The 20,356-nt window shown below is 42.2% G+C and overlaps 1 protein-coding gene across 5 annotated transcripts in view; it reads left to right on the forward strand.

The window, feature by feature from the left end:
- Positions 1 to 17,916, forward strand: part of LOC112224888 (disintegrin and metalloproteinase domain-containing protein 23-like) — a 60,420-nt gene extending 42,504 nt beyond the window's left edge. Inside the window, exons 18-27 of one of the 5 annotated variants that reach the window (XR_006080073.1) lie at positions 7,389 to 7,469; positions 7,559 to 7,609; positions 7,839 to 7,902; positions 8,059 to 8,164; positions 8,507 to 8,626; positions 9,131 to 9,299; positions 10,961 to 11,072; positions 15,398 to 15,488; positions 16,510 to 16,771; positions 17,590 to 17,916. Coding sequence is in view for 2 of the 5 variants with exons in the window: in XM_042306935.1 (XP_042162869.1) it covers positions 7,389 to 7,469; positions 7,559 to 7,609; positions 7,839 to 7,902; positions 8,059 to 8,164; positions 8,507 to 8,626; positions 9,131 to 9,299; positions 10,961 to 11,072; positions 15,398 to 15,488; positions 17,590 to 17,635 (840 nt within the window). In the remaining 3 variants the exon portion in view is untranslated. Of the gene's footprint in view, positions 1 to 7,388; positions 7,470 to 7,558; positions 7,610 to 7,838; positions 7,903 to 8,058; positions 8,165 to 8,506; positions 8,627 to 9,130; positions 9,300 to 10,960; positions 11,073 to 15,397; positions 16,772 to 17,589 lie in introns of all 5 variants that reach the window. The other 4 variants (XR_006080074.1, XR_006080075.1, XM_042306935.1 and 1 more) reach the window with 4 other exon arrangements.
- The last annotated feature ends 2,440 nt before the right edge of the window (positions 17,917 to 20,356 follow it).

Raw genomic sequence — 20,356 nt, forward strand, 5'->3', positions numbered from 1 at the left:
GCTCACTAAGAACCGATATGGCTGTTTAATCACTGTGTCAGGATGCTCACTAAGAACCGATATGGCTGTTTAATCACTGTGTCAGGTTGCTCACTAAGAACCAATATGGCTGTTTAATCACTGTGTCAGGATGCTCACTAAGAACCGATATGGCTGTTTAATCACTGTGTCAGGATGCTCACTAAGAACCGATATGGCTGTTTAATCACTGTGTCAGGATGCTCACTAAGAACCGATATGGCTGTTTAATCACTGTGTCAGGTTGCTCACTAAGAACCGATATGGCTGTTTAATCACTGTGTCAGGATGCTCACTAGAACCATTATGGCTATTTAATCACTGTGTCAGGATGCTCACTAAGTACCGATATGGCTGTTTAATCACTGTGTCAGGATGCTCACTAAGAACCGATATGGCTGTTTAATCACTGTGTCAGGATGCTCACTAAGAACCGATATGGCTGTTTAATCACTGTGTCAGGTTGCTCACTAAGAACCGATATGGCTGTTTAATCACTGTGTCAGGTTGCTCACTAAGAACCGATATGGCTGTTTAATCACTGTGTCAGGATGCTCACTAAGAACCGATATGGCTGTTTAATCACTGTGTCAGGTTGCTCACTAAGAACCGATATGGCTGTTTAATCACTGTGTCAGGTTGCTCACTAAGAACCGATATGGCTGTTTAATCACTGTGTCAGGATGCTCACTAAGAACCGATATGGCTGTTTAATCACTGTGTCAGGATGCTCACTAAGAACCGATATGGCTGTTTAATCACTGTGTCAGGATGCTCACTAAGAACCAATATGGCTGTTTAATCACTGTGTCAGGTTGCTCACTAAGAACCAATATGGCTGTTTAATCACTGTGTCAGGATGCTCATTAAGAACCATTATGGCTGTTTAATCACTGTGTCAGGATGCTCACTAAGTACCGATATGGCTGTTTAATCACTGTGTCAGGATGCTCATTAAGAACCGATATCAATAACTGTGTCAGGATGCTCACTAAGAACCAATATGGCTGTTTAATCACTGTGTCAGGATGCTCACTAAGAACCAATATGGCTGTTTAATCACTGTGTCAGGATGCTCACTAAGAACCAATATGGCTGTTTAATCACTGTGTCAGGATGCTCACTAAGAACCAATATGGCTGTTTAATCACTGTGTCAGGATGCTCACTAAGAACCAATATGGCTGTTTAATCACTGTGTCAGGTTGCTCACTAAGAACCGATATGGCTGTTTAATCACTGTGTCAGGATGCTCACTAAGAACCGATATGGCTGTTTAATCACTGTGTCAGGATGCTCACTAAGAACCGATATGGCTGTTTAATCACTGTGTCAGGATGCTCACTAAGAACCAATATGGCTGTTTAATCACTGTGTCAGGTTGCTCACTAAGAACCAATATGGCTGTTTAATCACTGTGTCAGGATGCTCATTAAGAACCATTATGGCTGTTTAATCACTGTGTCAGGATGCTCACTAAGAACCATATGGCTGTTTAATCACTGTGTCAGGATGCTCATTAAGAACCGATATGGCTGTTTAATCACTGTGTCAGGATGCTCACTAGAACCAATATGGCTGTTTAATCACTGTGTCAGGATGCTCACTAAGAACCGATATGGCTGTTTAATCACTGTGTCAGGATGCTCACTAAGAACCAATATGGCTGTTTAATCACTGTGTCAGGATGCTCACTAAGAACCAATATGGCTGTTTAATCACTGTGTCAGGATGCTCACTAAGAACCGATATGGCTGTTTAATCACTGTGTCAGGATGCTCATTAAGAACCATTATGGCTGTTTAATCACTGTGTCAGGATGCTCATTAAGAACCATTATGGCTGTTTAATCACTGTGTCAGGTTGCTCACTAAGAACCGATATGGCTGTTTAATCACTGTGTCAGGATGCTCATTAAGAACCATTATGGCTGTTTAATCACTGTGTCAGGATGCTCACTAAGAACCGATATGGCTGTTTAATCACTGTGTCAGGATGCTCACTAAGAACCATTATGGCTGTTTAATCACTGTGTCAGGATGCTCATTAAGAACCATTATGGCTGTTTAATCACTGTGTCAGGATGCTCATTAAGAACCATTATGGCTGTTTAATCACTGTGTCAGGATGCTCACTAAGAACCATTATGGCTGTTTAATCACTGTGTCAGGATGCTCATTAAGAACCATTATGGCTGTTTAATCACTGTGTCAGGATGCTCATTAAGAACCATTATGGCTGTTTAATCACTGTGTCAGGATACTCACTAAGAACCATTATGGCTGTTTAATCACTGTGTCAGGATGCTCATTAAGAACCCATATGGCTGTTTAATCACTGTGTCAGGATGCTCACTAAGAACCAATATGGCTGTTTAATCACTGTGTCAGGATGCTCACTAAGAACCAATATGGCTGTTTAATCACTGTGTCAGGATGCTCATTAAGAACCGATATGGCTGTTTAATCACTGTGTCAGGATGCTCACTAAGAACCAATATGGCTGTTTAATCACTGTGTCAGGTTGCTCACTAAGAACTGATATGGCTGTTTAATCACTGTGTCAGGATGCTCACTAAGAACCGATATGGCTGTTTAATCACTGTGTCAGGATGCTCATTAAGAACCGATATGGCTGTTTAATCACTGTGTCAGGATGCTCACTAAGAACCATTATGGCTGTTTAATCACTGTGTCAGGATGCTCACTAAGAACCATTATGGCTGTTTAATCACTGTGTCAGGATGCTCACTAAGAACCAATATGGCTGTTTAATCACTGTGTCAGGATGCTCACTAAGAACCGATATGGCTGTTTAATAACTGTGTCAGGATGCTCACTAAGAACCAATATGGCTGTTTAATAACTGTGTCAGGATGCTCACTAAGAACCAATATGGCTGTTTAATCACTGTGTCAGGATGCTCACTAAGAACCAATATGGCTGTTTAATCACTGTGTCAGGATGCTCACTAAGAACCGATATGGCTGTTTAATCACTGTGTCAGGATGCTCACTAAGAACCAATATGGCTGTTTAATCACTGTGTCAGGATGCTCATTAAGAACCAATATGGCTGTTTAATCACTGTGTCAGGATGCTCACTAAGAACCATTATGGCTGTTTAATCACTGTGTCAGGTTGCTCACTAAGAACCAATATGGCTGTTTAATCACTGTGTCAGGATGCTCACTAAGAACCGGTATGGCTGTTTAATCACTGTGTCAGGTTGCTCACTAAGAACTGATATGGCTGTTTAATCACTGTGTCAGGATGCTCACTAAGAACCAATATGGTTGTTTAATAACTGTGTCAGGATGCTCACTAGAACCAATATGGCTGTTTAAATACTGTGTCAGGATGCTCATGAACCGCTGTTTAATCACTGTGTCAGGATGCTCACTAAGTACCGATATGGCTGTTTAATAACTGTGTCAGGATGCTCACTAGAACCAATATGGCTGTTTAATCACTGTGTCAGGATGCTCACTAAGAACCAATATGGCTGTTTAAATCACTGTGTCAGGATGCTCATTAAGAACCGATATGGCTGTTTAATCACTGTGTCAGGATGCTCACTAAGTACCGATATGGCTGTTTAATCACTGTGTCAGGATGCTCATTAAGAACCATTATGGCTGTTTAATCACTGTGTCAGGATGCTCACTAAGAACCGATATGGCTGTTTAATCACTGTGTCAGGATGCTCACTAAGAACCATTATGGCTGTTTAATCACTGTGTCAGGATGCTCATTAAGAACCATTATGGCTGTTTAATCACTGTGTCAGGATGCTCATTAAGAACCAATATGGCTGTTTAATAACTGTGTCAGGATGCTCACTAAGAACCAATATGGCTGTTTAATAACTGTGTCAGGATGCTCACTAAGAACCGATATGGCTGTTTAACAAACTGTGTCAGGATGCTCACTAAGAACCAATATGGCTGTTTAATCACTGTGTCAGGATGCTCACTAAGAACCATTATGGCTGTTTAATCACTGTCAGGTTGCTCACTAAGAACTGATATGGCTGTTTAATCACTGTGTCAGGTTGCTCAGAACCGATATGGCTGTTTAATCACTGTGTCAGGATGCTCACTAAGAACCATTATGGCTGTTTAATCACTGTGTCAGGTTGCTCACTAAGAACTGATATGGCTGTTTAATCACTGTGTCAGGTGCTCACTAAGAACTGATATGGCTGTTTAATCACTGTGTCAGGATGCTCACTAAGAACCAATATGACTGTTTAATAACTGTGTCAGGATGCTCACTAAGAACCAATATGGCTGTTTAATAACTGTGTCAGGATGCTCACTAAGAACCGATATGGCTGTTTAACAAACTGTGTCAGGATGCTCACTAAGAACCAATATGGCTGTTTAAATACTGTGTCAGGATGCTCATTAAGAACCGATATGGCTGTTTAATCACTGTGCCAGGATGCTCACTAAGTACCGATATGGCTGTTTAATCACTGTGTCAGGATGCTCACTAAGAACCATTATGGCTGTTTAATCACTGTGTCAGGATGCTCATTAAGAACCGATATGGCTGTTTAATCACTGTGTCAGGATGCTCACTAAGAACCAATATGGCTGTTTAATCACTGTGTCAGGATGCTCACTAAGAACCAATATGGCTGTTTAATCACTGTGTCAGGATGCTCACTAAGAACCAATATGGCTGTTTAAATCACTGTGTCAGGATGCTCATTAAGAACCGATATGGCTGTTTAATCACTGTGTCAGGATGCTCACTAAGAACCATTATGGCTGTTTAATCACTGTGTCAGGATGCTCACTAAGAACCATTATGGCTGTTTAATCACTGTGTCAGGATGCTCATTAAGAACCATTAAATCACTGTGTCAGGTTGCTCACTAAGAACTGATATGGCTGTTTAATCACTGTGTCAGGTTGCTCACTAAGAACTGATATGGCTGTTTAATCACTGTGTCAGGATGCTCACTAAGAACCGATATGGCTGTTTAATAACTGTGTCAGGATGCTCACTAAGAACCAATATGGCTGTTTAATAACTGTGTCAGGATGCTCACTAGAACCAATATGGCTGTTTAATCACTGTGTCAGGATGCTCACTAAGAACCAATATGGCTGTTTAAATCACTGTGTCAGGATGCTCATTAAGAACCGATATGGCTGTTTAATCACTGTGTCAGGATGCTCACTAAGAACCGATATGGCTGTTTAATCACTGTGTCAGGATGCTCATTAAGAACCATTATGGCTGTTTAATCACTGTGTCAGGATGCTCACTAAGAACCATTATGGCTGTTTAATCACTGTGTCAGGTTGCTCACTAAGAACCAATATGGCTGTTTAATCACTGTGTCAGGTTGCTCACTAAGAACTGATATGGCTGTTTAATCACTGTGTCAGGTTGCTCACTAAGAACTGATATGGCTGTTTAATCACTGTGTCAGGATGCTCACTAAGAACCAATATGGTTGTTTAATAACTGTGTCAGGATGCTCACTAGAACCAATATGGCTGTTTAAATACTGTGTCAGGATGCTCATTAAGAACCGATATGGCTGTTTAATCACTGTGTCAGGATGCTCACTAAGAACCGATATGGCTGTTTAATAACTGTGTCAGGATGCTCACTAGAACCAATATGGCTGTTTAATCACTGTGTCAGGATGCTCACTAAGAACCAATATGGCTGTTTAAATACTGTGTCAGGATGCTCATTAAGAACCGATATGGCTGTTTAATCACTGTGTCAGGATGCTCACTAAGAACCGATATGGCTGTTTAATCACTGTGTCAGGATGCTCATTAAGAACCATTATGGCTGTTTAATCACTGTGTCAGGATGCTCACTAAGAACCATTATGGCTGTTTAATCACTGTGTCAGGTTGCTCACTAAGAACCAATATGGCTGTTTAATCACTGTGTCAGGATGCTCACTAAGAACCGGTATGGCTGTTTAATCACTGTGTCAGGTTGCTCACTAAGAACCATTATGGCTGTTTAATCACTGTGTCAGGATGCTCACTAAGAACCAATATGGCTGTTTAATCACTGTGTCAGGATGCTCACTAGAACCAATATGGCTGTTTAATCACTGTGTCAGGATGCTCACTAAGAACCGATATGGCTGTTTAATCACTGTGTCAGGATGCTCACTAGAACCAATATGGCTGTTTAATCACTGTGTCAGGTTGCTCATTAAGAACCGATATGGCTGTTTAATCACTGTGTCAGGTTGCTCACTAAGAACCAATATGGCTGTTTAATCACTGTGTCAGGATGCTCATTAAGAACCATTATGGCTGTTTAATCACTGTGTCAGGTTGCTCACTAAGAACTGATATGGCTGTTTAATCACTGTGTCAGGTTGCTCACTAAGAACTGATATGGCTGTTTAATCACTGTGTCAGGATGCTCACTAAGAACCAATATGACTGTTTAATAACTGTGTCAGGATGCTCACTAAGAACCAATATGGCTGTTTAATAACTGTGTCAGGATGCTCACTAGAACCAATATGGCTGTTTAATCACTGTGTCAGGATGCTCACTAAGAACCAATATGGCTGTTTAAATACTGTGTCAGGATGCTCATTAAGAACCGATATGGCTGTTTAATCACTGTGTCAGGATGCTCACTAAGTACCGATATGACTGTTTAATCACTGTGTCAGGATGCTCATTAAGAACCATTATGGCTGTTTAATCACTGTGTCAGGATGCTCACTAAGAACCATTATGGCTGTTTAATCACTGTGTCAGGATGCTCACTAAGAACCAATATGGCTGTTTAATAACTGTGTCAGGATGCTCACTAGAACCAATATGGCTGTTTAATCACTGTGTCAGGATGCTCACTAAGAACCAATATGGCTGTTTAAATACTGTGTCAGGATGCTCATTAAGAACCGATATGGCTGTTTAATCACTGTGTCAGGATGCTCACTAAGAACCATTATGGCTGTTTAATCACTGTGTCAGGATGCTCATTAAGAACCGATATGGCTGTTTAATCACTGTGTCAGGATGCTCATTAAGAACCATTATGGCTGTTTAATCACTGTGTCAGGATGCTCATTAAGAACCGATATGGCTGTTTAAATACTGTGTCAGGATGCTCACTAAGTACCGATATGGCTGTTTAATCACTGTGTCAGGATGCTCACTAAGAACCATTATGGCTGTTTAATCACTGTGTCAGGATGCTCACTAAGAACCATTATGGCTGTTTAATCATTGTGTCAGGATGCTCACTAAGAACCAATATGGCTGTTTAATCACCAGTATGTTTTTGTTGTTGTTATTGTTGCTTAAGAGACCTGATAAGATTGGTACAGGAAACCCCGGTCTTGTTCTCTCTTTCTATGTTAGTTTTACCCACGTGGTTACAGTTGTCGCTATGCGGTGAATGACTGTGACATCTCAGAGACATGCTCAGGAGACTCTGGCCAGGTGAGTTGGGCTCTAACCATTCATTTCTGAAACAGGATGAAACGTTCAGCTGTCTTAAAAGGACATATTTTTTATGTTGTTCATTGTAGTGCCCTCCCAACCTCCACAAACAAGATGGCTACCAATGTCAAGTCGACCAGGTGGGCTGCATGATCACTAAGCCACAAGGACATACTATTCAGATGAAAATGATTGTCATTATGAACTTGCTTGAACATATAGGGAATGAATGAGGATACTCCGTGATTCTACACATGCATTGCTTGCTGTTTGGGGTTTTAGACTGGGTTTCTGTAGAAGCACTTTTTGACATCTGCTGATGTAAAAAGGTGCTATGTAAATACATTTTATATGATTTTGTCTCTTTAGGGACGCTGCTACAGCGGAGAGTGCAAGACCAGAGGAAACCAGTGCAAATATCTCTGGGGCCCAAGTGAGTTCAGAACCCCCCTTGCTTAACTTACTCAATGCCAGTACAGTGGTCAAGTTAAGTCATATAAAATGCAGAGAATCTGACACTTGTACTTTAGTGATATTAGCTTGTAGTGAGGTGTGGTCATCCTCCTCCCTTTCTCCTCTCTTTGTGCAGAGGCGGGAGGGTCTGAGAAGTTCTGCTACGAGAAGCTAAACACAGAAGGAACCGAGAAGGGTAACTGTGGAAAGGATGGAGATAAGTGGCTCCAGTGCAGCAAGCAGTGAGTTTACAGCTGATCCCAAATATACACTGGTGTACACTGTAGTCATGCACTATACCAGAACAAATAGTCAAGTACTGCTGTGTCTGTTCTACATCAATGTAGGATTCACAAATTGTCAATGTTCCTTTAGTCAATTCAATTCAAGGGGCTTTATTGGCATGGGAAACATGTGTTAACATTGCCAAAGCAAGTGAGGTAGATAATATACAAAAGTGAAATAAACAATAAAAATTAACAGTGAACATTACACATACAGAAGTTTCAAAACAATAAAGACATTACAAATGTCATATTACGTATATATACAGTGTTGCAACGTCTCTGATTCTCCCTCTGCAGTGATGTGTTCTGTGGGTTCCTGCTGTGCAGTAACATCGGACACAACCCCCGCATCGGCATGATGAAGGGAGACATCACTCGTACCTCCTTCAACCATCAGGGCAGGCCGGTGAACTGCAGGTGGATACAACCTCCTCACCTGTCAACGCACAGAGACAACATACGGATACTAACTCGCCTCTCTCTCTCTATGGTCTCTCTCTCTCTATGGTCTCTCTCTCTCTATGGTCTCTCTCTCTCTATGGTCTCTCTCCCTCTCTATGGTCTCTCTCTCTCTATGGTCTCTCTCTCTATGATCTCTCTCTCTCTATGGTCTCTCTCTCTCTCTATGATCTCTCTCTCTCTATGGTCTCTCTCTCTCTCTCTCTCTATGATCTTTCTCTCCCTCTCTCTATGTTCTCTCTCTCTCTCTCTCTCTTTTGGTCTCTCGCTCTCTCTGTTTCTCTCTCTCTCTCTCTCTCTCTCTATGGTCTCTCTCTCTCTGTTCCTCTCTCTCTCTCTCTCTCTCTCTATGGTCTCTCTCTCTCTCTCTCTCTATGATCTTTCTCTCCCTCTCTCTATGTTCTCTCTCTCTCTCTCTCTCTTGGTCTCTCGCTCTCTCTGTTTCTCTCTCTCTCTCTCCAGTGGTGGCCATGTTCTTTTGGACGATGAGACTGACTTAGGCTACGTGGAGGACGGAGCGCCCTGCGGGCCGTCCATGATGTGCCTTGACCACAAGTGTCTGCCCATCCAGTCCCTCAACATGAGCACCTGCCCCAGCGGGCCCAACGGCCAGGTGTGCTCATCCCACGGGGTGAGTCCAGGGGAGCTGGTTCACCCTGTAGGTCAGGGTTCCCCAACTGGTGGCCTGCGGGACGAATTTGGCCTGTGGTTGGTTTAAGTTTTCTGGGGGGGGTTTCAGTGTTGGACATTAAAGACTGTAAAAAAAAAAATTATTTAAGAAATCTGTTCCCAAGTTTTTCCTGCACATAATAGAGAGACACAACATGATTGGATACAAATGTAAGGTTTAAAATGATTATGTTTTAGTCAAACATATCTGTTTGGGCTTCTTGTGGTCAATTTGCAGTCCACAAATGATGAGGCAGCTGAATCTAGTTGATGATCCCTGCTCTAGGTGTACCCATATGAAGCTGAATCTAGTTGATGATCCCTGCTCTAGGTGTACCCATATGAAGCTGAGTCTAGTTGATGATCCCTGCTCTAGGTGTACCCATATGAAGCTGAGTCTAGTTGATGATCCCTGCTCTAGGTGTACCCATATGAAGCTGAGTCTAGTTGATGATCCCTGCTCTAGGTGTACCCATATGAAGCTGAATCTAGTTGATGATCCCTGCTCTAGGTGTACCCATATGAAGCTGAATCTAGTTGATGATCCCTGCTCTAGGTGTACCCATATGAAGCTGAGTCTAGTTGATGATCCCTGCTCTAGGTGTACCCATATGAAGCTGAATCTAGTTGATGATCCCTGCTCTAGGTGTACCCATATGAAGCTGAGTCTAGTTGATGATCCCTGCTCTAGGTGTACCCATATGAAGCTGAGTCTAGTTGATGATCTCTGCTCTAGGTGTACCCATATGAAGCTGAATCTAGTTGATCCCTGCTCTAGGTGTACCCATATGAAGCTGAGTCTAGTTGATGATCCCTGCTCTAGGTGTACCCATATGAAGCTGAATCTAGTTGATGATCCCTGCTCTAGGTGTACCCATATGAAGCTGAATCTAGTTGATGATCCCTGCTCTAGGTGTACCCATATGAAGCTGAGTCTAGTTGATGATCCCTGCTCTAGGTGTACCCATATGAAGCTGAATCTAGTTGATGATCCCTGCTCTAGGTGTACCCATATGAAGCTGAATCTAGTTGATGATCCCTGCTCTAGGTGTACCCATATGAAGCTGAGTCTAGTTGATGATCCCTGCTCTAGGTGTACCCATATGAAGCTGAATCTAGTTGATGATCCCTGCTCTAGGTGTACCCATATGAAGCTGAGTCTAGTTGATGATCCCTGCTCTAGGTGTACCCATATGAAGCTGAGTCTAGTTGATGATCTCTGCTCTAGGTGTACCCATATGAAGCTGAATCTAGTTGATCCCTGCTCTAGGTGTACCCATATGAAGCTGAGTCTAGTTGATCCCTGCTCTAGGTGTACCCATATGAAGCTGAATCTAGTTGATGATCCCTGCTTTAGGTGTACCCATATGACCCGAGCGCAGAACTACAACCTTGAAGGCTTTGTTATTAGCCATAAGGGCCCACAATGGTGTCTCCAATGACACAGTGTCAGCAAGTGAATTATTCACTACAATTTCACCAATCGTGTAAAATCCCCAGCATGCAGTAGTAATTGAGCCTGGGGACGAGTTTAACAAGGATGACGTATTCATTTGTCATGGAGCATAGATTAATGAATTCCTCCCTGCCGCCTCTCTTCCTCCGTTTGTCCTACCTGGCCAGGTGTGTAACAACGAGGCGACGTGCACCTGTGACACCACCTGGGCGGGGACTGACTGCAGCATGCCCGACCCTCCCAAGGAGCCTGCACCCACAGAAGACGAAGAACCAAAAGGTTTGTTTCCATCTCGTTTTCAGAACCTATCTATGGTAGACTAAAGTAACATGCTTCCCTGACTAGAATCATTCCTTTGACTTTTAGATCATCTTTACTTCAGTTGGTTTTCAAATACCTTCTTCGGTCTAAAGATCAGAGCTACAGTTGAAGTCAGAAGTTTACATACACCTTAGCCGACTACATTTAAACTCAGTTTTCACAATTCCTGACATTTAATCCTAGTACAAATTCCCTGTCTTGGGTCAGTTAGGATCACCACCACTATTTTAAGAATGTGAAATGTCAGAAAAATAGTAGAGATAATGATTTATTTCAGCTTTTATTTCTTTCATCACATTTCCAGTGGGTCAGAAGTTTACATACACTCAATTAGTATTTGGTAGCATTGACTTTAAATTGTTTAACTTGTTAGCCTTTCAGGTTATGTTGATATAGGACTCGTTTTACTGTGGATATAGATACTTTTGTACCTGTTTCCTCCAGCATCTTCACAAGGTACTTTGCTGTTGTTCTGGGATTGATTTGCACCTTTCGCCCAAATTACGTTAATCTCTAGGAGACAGAACGCGTCTCCTTCCTGAGCGGTATGACGGCTGTGTGGTCCCATGGTGTTTATACTTGCATACTTTTGTTTGTACAGATGAGCGTGGTACCTTCAGGCGTTTGGAAATTGCTCCCAAGGATGAACCAGACTTGTGAGGGTCTACAATTATTTTTCTGAGGTCTTGGCTGATTTCTTTTGATTTTCCCATGATGTCAAGCAAATAGGCACTGAATTTGAAGGTAGGCCTTGAAATACATCCACAGGTACGCCTCCAATTGAGTCAAGTACTGTCAATTAGCCTATCAGAAGCTTTTCAAGCCATGAGATAATTTTCTGGAATTTTCCAAGCTGTTTAAAGGCACAGTCAACTTAGTGTATGTAAACTTCTGACCCACTGGACTTGTGAATTATAAGTGAAATAATCTGTCTGTAAACAATTGTTGGAAAAATGACTTGTGTCATGCACAAAGTAGATGTCCTAACCGACATGCCAAAACTATAATTTGTTAACAAGAAATGTGTGGAGTGGTTGAAAAACTAGTTTTAATGACTCCAACCTACATGTATGTAAACTTCCAACTTCAACTGTACATGTCGCAGAACATTTGTACATGTCAAAGTGAATGGACGGTCCTTCAAGATGGCTATGGCATTTAACTAGTGTGCCTTTTAATTCTTCTTTGACTGTTTTTCATTTATAAATGTTTTTAATCATTTTTAACTTTAAAAAATATATATATATTTTATGTCTGCTTTTGTTGCTCTTATTGTTTTATTGTGCTATTTTATAGTTTTTTTTGAAGTGCTAATTTTAACAGAACTATAAGTTGCTGATGCTTGTATGAAAGGTGCTAAACAAATACATTTGATTATAATCATTAAAGTTATTATTCTGGAATAGGCACACAGATACATCTAATGATTCCCAGGAGAATAGGTGCTGTAGCTGTGGCCTCTAATATCATCACAGATATAGACATCATGATATCATCACAGATATAGACATCATGATATCACCATCATCACAGATATAGACATCATGATATCATCACAGATATAGACATCATGATATCACCATCATCACAGATATAGACATCATGATATCACCATCATCACAGATATAGACATCATGATATCACCATCATCACAGATATAGACATCATGATATCATCACAGATATAGACATCATGATATCATCACAGATATAGACATCATGATATCATCACAGATATAGACATCATGATATCATCACAGATATAGACATCATGATATCACCATCATCACAGATATAGACATCATGATATCATCACAGATGTAGACATCATGATATCACCATCATCACAGATATAGACATCATGATATCATCACAGATATAGACATCATGATATCACCATCATCACAGATATAGACATCATGATATCACCATCATCACAAATATAGACATCATGATATCACCATCATCACAGATATAGACATCATGATATCACCATCATCACAGATATAGACATCATGATATCATCACAGATATTGACATCATGATATCACCATCATCACAGATATAGACATCATGATATCACATCATCACAGATATAGACATCATGATATCATCACAGATATAGGCATCATGATATCATCACAGATATAGACATCATGATATCACCATCATCACAGATATAGACATCATGATATCATCACAGATGTAGACATCATGATATCACCATCATCACAGATATAGACATCATGATATCATCACAGATATAGACATCATGATATCACCATCATCACAGATATAGACATCAAACCCTTCTAGACAACTTCCTAGACAAAACGTTTCACTGTCATAGTAGAACACCTAAACAGTATATTTGACCTCTTAGCTTCCCTATCACATCAAAACATTGCAAGCAGGCAACAACAAAAAATTAACAACAAGGGCAAATGGTTTGATGAAGAAGGCAAAAACCTAAGAAAGAAATTGCAAAACATAGAGACCCAGAAAACCTGAGCCTATGCCTTCACTGTGGTGAATCACTAATACAGAAATACACTACGGTAAAAGAAGGAACAGCACGTCAGAAATCAGCTCAATGTAATTGAAGAATCTATAGAATCTAACCACTTCTGGGAAAATCGGAAAACTCCAAACAAATAACAACACGAAGAGTTATCTATCCAAAATGAAGATGGATAATGTATGGATAAACCACTTCTCCAATATGTTTGGCTCTGTAACAAAGAACAAACAGCGTTCTTTGTGATAGAATAATGATAGTAGCGGTTTGAGGAAGATGGCGGACGGAACACAGAGGTGCAGATCGCCTCAAGAAAAAAAATATTCAATATCTGTAAGTTTGACTAAATATGAGCACTTCAGAGATAGAGATGGAGATAGACCCCGTTCAAGAAAAGTGAACCGTCGTGAGATACTGTATCCTGTCTGTGAGTGGTGACTAGGACTCCCAAAGAGATCCAATGTGGTCATTTTCCACTGTCCATTTATCCGCATATAGATCACCTGTCACTAACGTCATGCAGCCTGTCATCGGAAGCTAATGTAGGTTAGGCTGAGACTGTAGCTAGGTACATGCTGCCATAAAGGAGTAAAACATCTCTCAGTTTAAGATAATACAGTAAGAGAGGTTTATAATAATCACTACTACCATGGCAACGTTGAGTAGAAGGTCCTGATAATCACTACTACCACGGCAACGTTGAGTAGAAGGTCCTGATAATCACTACTACCACGGTAACATTGAGTAGAAGGTCCTGATAATCACTACTACTACGGCAACGTTGAGTAGAAGGTCCTGATAATCACTACTACCACGGCAACGCTGAGTAGAAGGTCATGATAATCACTACTACCACGGCAACGTTGAGTAGAAGGTCCTGATAATCACTACTACCACGGTAACGCTGAGTAGAAGGTCCTGATAATCACTACTACCACGGAAACGTTGAGTAGAAGGTCCTGATAATCACTACTACCACGGTAACGCTGAGTAGAAGGTCCTGATAATCACTACTACCACGGCAACATTGAGGTGAAGGTCCTGATAATCACTACTACCACGGCAACGCTGAGTAGAAGGTCATGATAATCACTACTACCACGGCAACGTTGAGTAGAAGGTCCTGATAATCACTACTACCACGGTAACGCTGAGTAGAAGGTCCTGATAATCACTACTACCATGGCAACGTTGAGTAGAAGGTCCTGATAATCACTACTACCACAGTAACGCTGAGTAGAAGGTCCTGATAATCACTACTACCACGGTAACGTTGAGTAGAAGGTCCTGATAATCACTACTACCACGGTAACATTGAGTAGAAGGTCCTGATAATCACTACTACCACGGCAACGTTGAGTAGAAGGTCCTGATAATCACTACTACCACGGCAACGTTGAGTAGAAGGTCCTGATAATCACTACTACCACGGTAACATTGAGTAGAAGGTCCTGATAATCACTACTACCACGGTAACGCTGAGTAGAAGGTCCTGATAATCACTACTACCACGGTAACATTGAGTAGAAGGTCCTGATAATCACTACTACCACGGTAACGCTGAGTAGAAGGTCCTGATAATCACTACTTCCACGGTAACGTTGAGTAGAAGGTCCTGATAATCACTCCTACCACGGTAATGTTGCGTAGAAGGTCCTGATAATCACTACTACCACGGTAACATTGAGTAGAAGGTCCTTATAAGCATGCAAAAAATATACCATACGTGAGTCATTCATGTCTTTCTCCCCCATAACCCTTTGCAGGTCCCAGTGCCACCAATCTTATAATAGGCTCCATCGCCGGTGCCATCCTGGTGGCTGCCATAGTGCTGGGGGGGACCGGATGGGGCTTTAAGTAAGCAACACACCACATGCCTCTTCTCCATGACTCTGGCATCCCCTGCTGTTGCATATAGACACCAGTGTTTGAGCTCCTGCTACAGAATACGGACATGGACTCAGGGACACACACACACACACACACACGCACACGCACACACCTGATACAGAATGGGACACACACACATACCTGATGCACGTTTGTCCGATGTACCATCACTTGCACAGTAAGCAGTAAACACACACTGATATGTTTTGAAGGCATCTTGCATGTGTTCATGATACCTTTACTTTTCTTACAGGTCCACAATCAATCCTATAGGGTGAATAAATACCATAGAGATTATGTTGGGGGAGAGGTTGGGCCTCTGTGAGTCTGTGGCAGAATCTCAAACTGATAAAACAGGCACAGTGCAAAGTTTGACGTGCATGTTCAGTACAGTTACTAAACCTGCTAGCTAAGCAGAATAATCATTAAATCAGCTAGGAGCACTTGGAGACCAAACTGTTCTTACTACTAATCTAGTATGTGCATTAAGATTATACTGTAGCTTTTTGACACATTCAGATTATAGCTCTTCGACACATTCAGATTATAGCTCCTCGACACATTCAGATTATAGCTCCTCGACACATTCAGATTATAGCTCCTCGACACATTCAGATTATAGCTCCTCGACACATTCAGATTATAGCTCCTCGACACATTCAGATTATAGCTCCTGGACACATTATGTTGTGTTCACTAATTTGAGGCATCAAGTGGCAGTCGCTCACTGGTCAACCTGTTGTGCTGGGCAACAGGGGTGTTACACACCATTAATCTAAAGAAAGAAAAGGAGTTGATAAATATAGTTCAAACACCAAAGCATGCCAGTTAGCAAAGCATCATGTTTGTCACCAAAACATTTATTTCTGCATGTTTACTTGGATAAGGTCAGTTCATTGCACAAAGGCTGAGCCTAACCCAGGATGACATGCTCCTGGGTTACCATACTCTTATCACTACCATCATCTTTTTCTCACTCCGGTACGAGGGTTCGAGGGTGAGAGTTTAAGCGGAAGTGGTGAGAGAGAAGCCAGGGCCATATTGTTGGCCAAAGCCTTTGTGTCATGGCTGGCCACACCCACCTGGATGGCCAGGCTCCGCCCTAGAGCAGAGCAGGACTCCCGGACCCGCCCACAACAGCTGCCATTGCTGCCTGCTTCACAGACCTGGTACACACACGGCGCATTGTACTGCATGACCCACCACGCACATCAATAGAGCCATCTCCAACTGGCCTACTATTGAAACAGGTGCATGACAGACTGCTAGAAGCCCTACATCAAGCCACTTACAGAGAGGTTATGCACCAACTCATGTTGTTGGTGTTATCTTGTTGTTGTTGTCGTCTTTGTGGTTGTTGTTGTTGTTGATGTGTCGTTGTCTCCTCTTTCCCTTCTTTTATAGAGTACATTTTTGTTGGTTCTCTTTCACCCCAGATGCTAATGTTTTGAATGGAACAAATGTGTATTTTCCTGTCAAAGATGGTAATGAGAGATTTGTGTCCTCTCCTTGTCCTTGTGTTTTGGAAAGCTAACTGTATGCCACATGGACTAGCACAGCCTCTTCTCATTGCCTCCAGCACCATGCTGTGGTTGCTAATGAGAAAAACACAAAATTAGTGTCATTGCAATGCAGACTAATTTACTCACTGTCTTTCTGAAAAATAAACAACCATAAAAGCACTGCACATACCAATAGTTAACGTACCAGTAGTTAACGTACCAGTAGTTAACGTACCAGTAGTTAACGTACCAGTAGTTAACGTACCAGTAGTTAACGTACCAGTAGTTAACGTACCAGTAGTTAACATTCCAATAGTTAACGTACCAATAGTTAACGTACCAGTAGTTAACGTACCAAATAAATACCAGGAATCTACTCTCCAGTGACGTCACTGAAGACCTTAGCTGCAGTGAACAGTCCATTATGAAACCACCAGATATGACTGCTGTTGTCTTAGAGATGAGTGTGGCTGCTTCTCCAATGTGCACTTACTGTACCACCATAATCTGTAATATACCAGACATTAACCCCTGTCTTCTTTTCCGACTCTCCCCTGAACGTGAAGAAATGTGAAGAAGCGAAAGTACGACCCCAACGCCAGCGCCATATAAGGTTGGAGGAGAGGTCAGCGGGCACAGAGGAAACCTTCTGGGCTTCCTTAGTACTCTACAGCTGGACTGCACTTACTGCGGAGGATTTTTTGGGCATTAGATTTACTTGAAAAATACATAGAGGACAATTTAACATTATCCATCTTAGTCATGTAGAGATGTAGCCTTTTTCAACCCTAACAACCCACCTAACAACCTCACCCACCTACCGAACAACCCACCTAACAACCTCACCCACCTACCTAACAACCCAGCTAACAACCTCACCCACCTACCTAACAACCCAGCTAACAACCCCACCCACCTACCTAACAACCCACCTAACAACCCCACCAACCTACCTAACAGTCCCACCCACCTACCTAACAACCCACCTAACAACCCCACCCACCTAACAACCACACCCACCCACCTAACAACCACACCCACCCACCTAACAACCACACCTACCCACCTAACAACCACACCCACCCACCTACCTCACAACCCCACTCACCTAGCTAACAACCCCACCCACATATGTAACAACCCCACTCACCTACCTAACAACCCCACTCATCTACCTAACAACCCCACTCATCTACCTAACAACCCCACTCATCTAACTAACTCCACTCACCTAACTAACAACTCCACTCACCTAACTAACAACTCCACCCACACACCTAACAACTTCACTCACCTAACTAACAACCCCACTCACCTAACAACCCCACTCACCTAACAACCACACCCACTCACCTAACAACCACACCCACCCACCTAACAACCCCACCCACCTACCTAACAACCCCACTCACCTACCTAACAACCCCACCCACCTACCTAACAACCCCACTCACCTAACAACCCCACCAATGGCGGACTGGCCGTCAGGAGCCCCGGGACATTCCCGGTGGCCTGAGGGTTGTTTGGGACTGCTGTGAATAGTCAACTTGACCAGCGATAATATAGCAAGCAGGAATTAGTTGACGGAGAATCCACAAATCAGGCGCGACTCTCACACTCTTGCTGCAGTGTCCCAGTGCCAAAAATGACCTCAGGTCTCTCCACGACGCACATAGCAACCGTCTACCTGCTTCTCTACCGATAACATTTTAGACAAGTCGCACGGCGAAATGGTCAGAAAGGGAAAAGTGGAGCAGAAAAGGAGAGAATAAAAAACAGAAAGGCCTTTTGCCACAGTCAAAAACACTAGCTAAAACACACACACACTGACACACACACGTCACCCAGCATGGCTAGATAAGTAGCCTAGCTAAAAGTAGTGACACAATGGCAGGTAGGCTAAACAGTTTGCACGTCTTACGTCTTCGTGGAGGAATTGTATCATAGCAATGAGTGCAACATAGCGATCATAATATGACATTGAAGGCAATATGTTTCAACTAGTAAAACATAGTAAACCTAGACTATGGACTTGCCAGGATTCGGTCATGACTCATGCCACATAAGCGAGGGAAAATGCACATCCACTGTACAGTGAAACAGGCTACAGTAACCTAACCATAATGCATCCATGAACGTAACACAGTAGCCTGTGTGAGACAGCACAGGCAATGACAAAGATCATTAGCGCCATTAGTACCAGCATTACAATTTACTACGATAATATACAGCTCTGGGGGAAAATTAAGAGACCACTCCAAACGAAGAGACCACTCCAAATGAAGAGACCACTCAAAATGAAGAGAACACTCCAAGTTAAGAGACCACTCCAAATTAAGAGACCACTCTAAATGAAGAGACCACTCCAAATGAAGAGAACACTCTAAATGAAGAGACCACTCCAAGTTAAGAGACCACTCCAAATGAAGAGACCACTCCAAATGAAGAGACCACTCCAAATGAAGAGACCACTCCAAATGAAGAGACCACTCCAAATGAAGAGACCACTCCAAATGAAGAGACCACTCCAAATGAAGAGACCACTCCAAGTTAAGAGACCACTCCAAATGAAGAGACCACTCTAAATGAAGAGACCACTCCAAGTTAAGAGACCACTCCAAAAGAGACCACTCTAAATGAAGAGACCACTCTAAATGAAGAGACCACTCCAAGAAGAGACCACTCCAAGTTAAGAGACCACTCTAAATGAAGAGACCACTCCAAATGAAGAGACCACTCCAAATGAAGAGACCACTCCAAATGAAGAGACCACTCCAAGTTAAGAGACCACTCCAAATGAAGAGACCACTCTAAATGAAGAGACCACTCCAATTAAGAGACCACTCTTAATGAAGAGACCACTCCAAATGAAGAGACCACTCTAAATGAAGAGACCACTCCAAGTTAAGAGACCACTCCAAGTTAAGAGACCACTCCAAGTTAAGAGACCACTCCAAGTTAAGAGACCACTCCAAGTTAAGAGACCACTCCAAGTTAAGAGACCACTCCAAGTTAAGAGACCACTCCAAGTTAAGAGACCACTCTTAATGTTTCCCAGAGCTGTATTAATGTAGCCTACTGATACACTAATGATAGTGTGATAATACAGTCTTTTCTTTGTAAAGGTGGAGGAAGGAAGCAGCAGCAGCACTAGAGCTTCAGGTGCTCTTGCAGAACTGGAGGAGGTGGACAGTTCAGAGTCAGACTCAGAGCAGGAACCTTCAGCAACAACTTAAGAGCACAAACCTAAACATGTAGGCTATGATTTTAGATTAATATGTGCTTTATTTATGAGATTATCAGTAGGACTGTAATCGGGGGCCATACCTTGTA

This window comes from Oncorhynchus tshawytscha, linkage group LG26 (genome assembly GCF_018296145.1).
Source record: "Oncorhynchus tshawytscha isolate Ot180627B linkage group LG26, Otsh_v2.0, whole genome shotgun sequence".
NCBI classification, from domain to species: domain Eukaryota; kingdom Metazoa; phylum Chordata; class Actinopteri; order Salmoniformes; family Salmonidae; genus Oncorhynchus; species Oncorhynchus tshawytscha.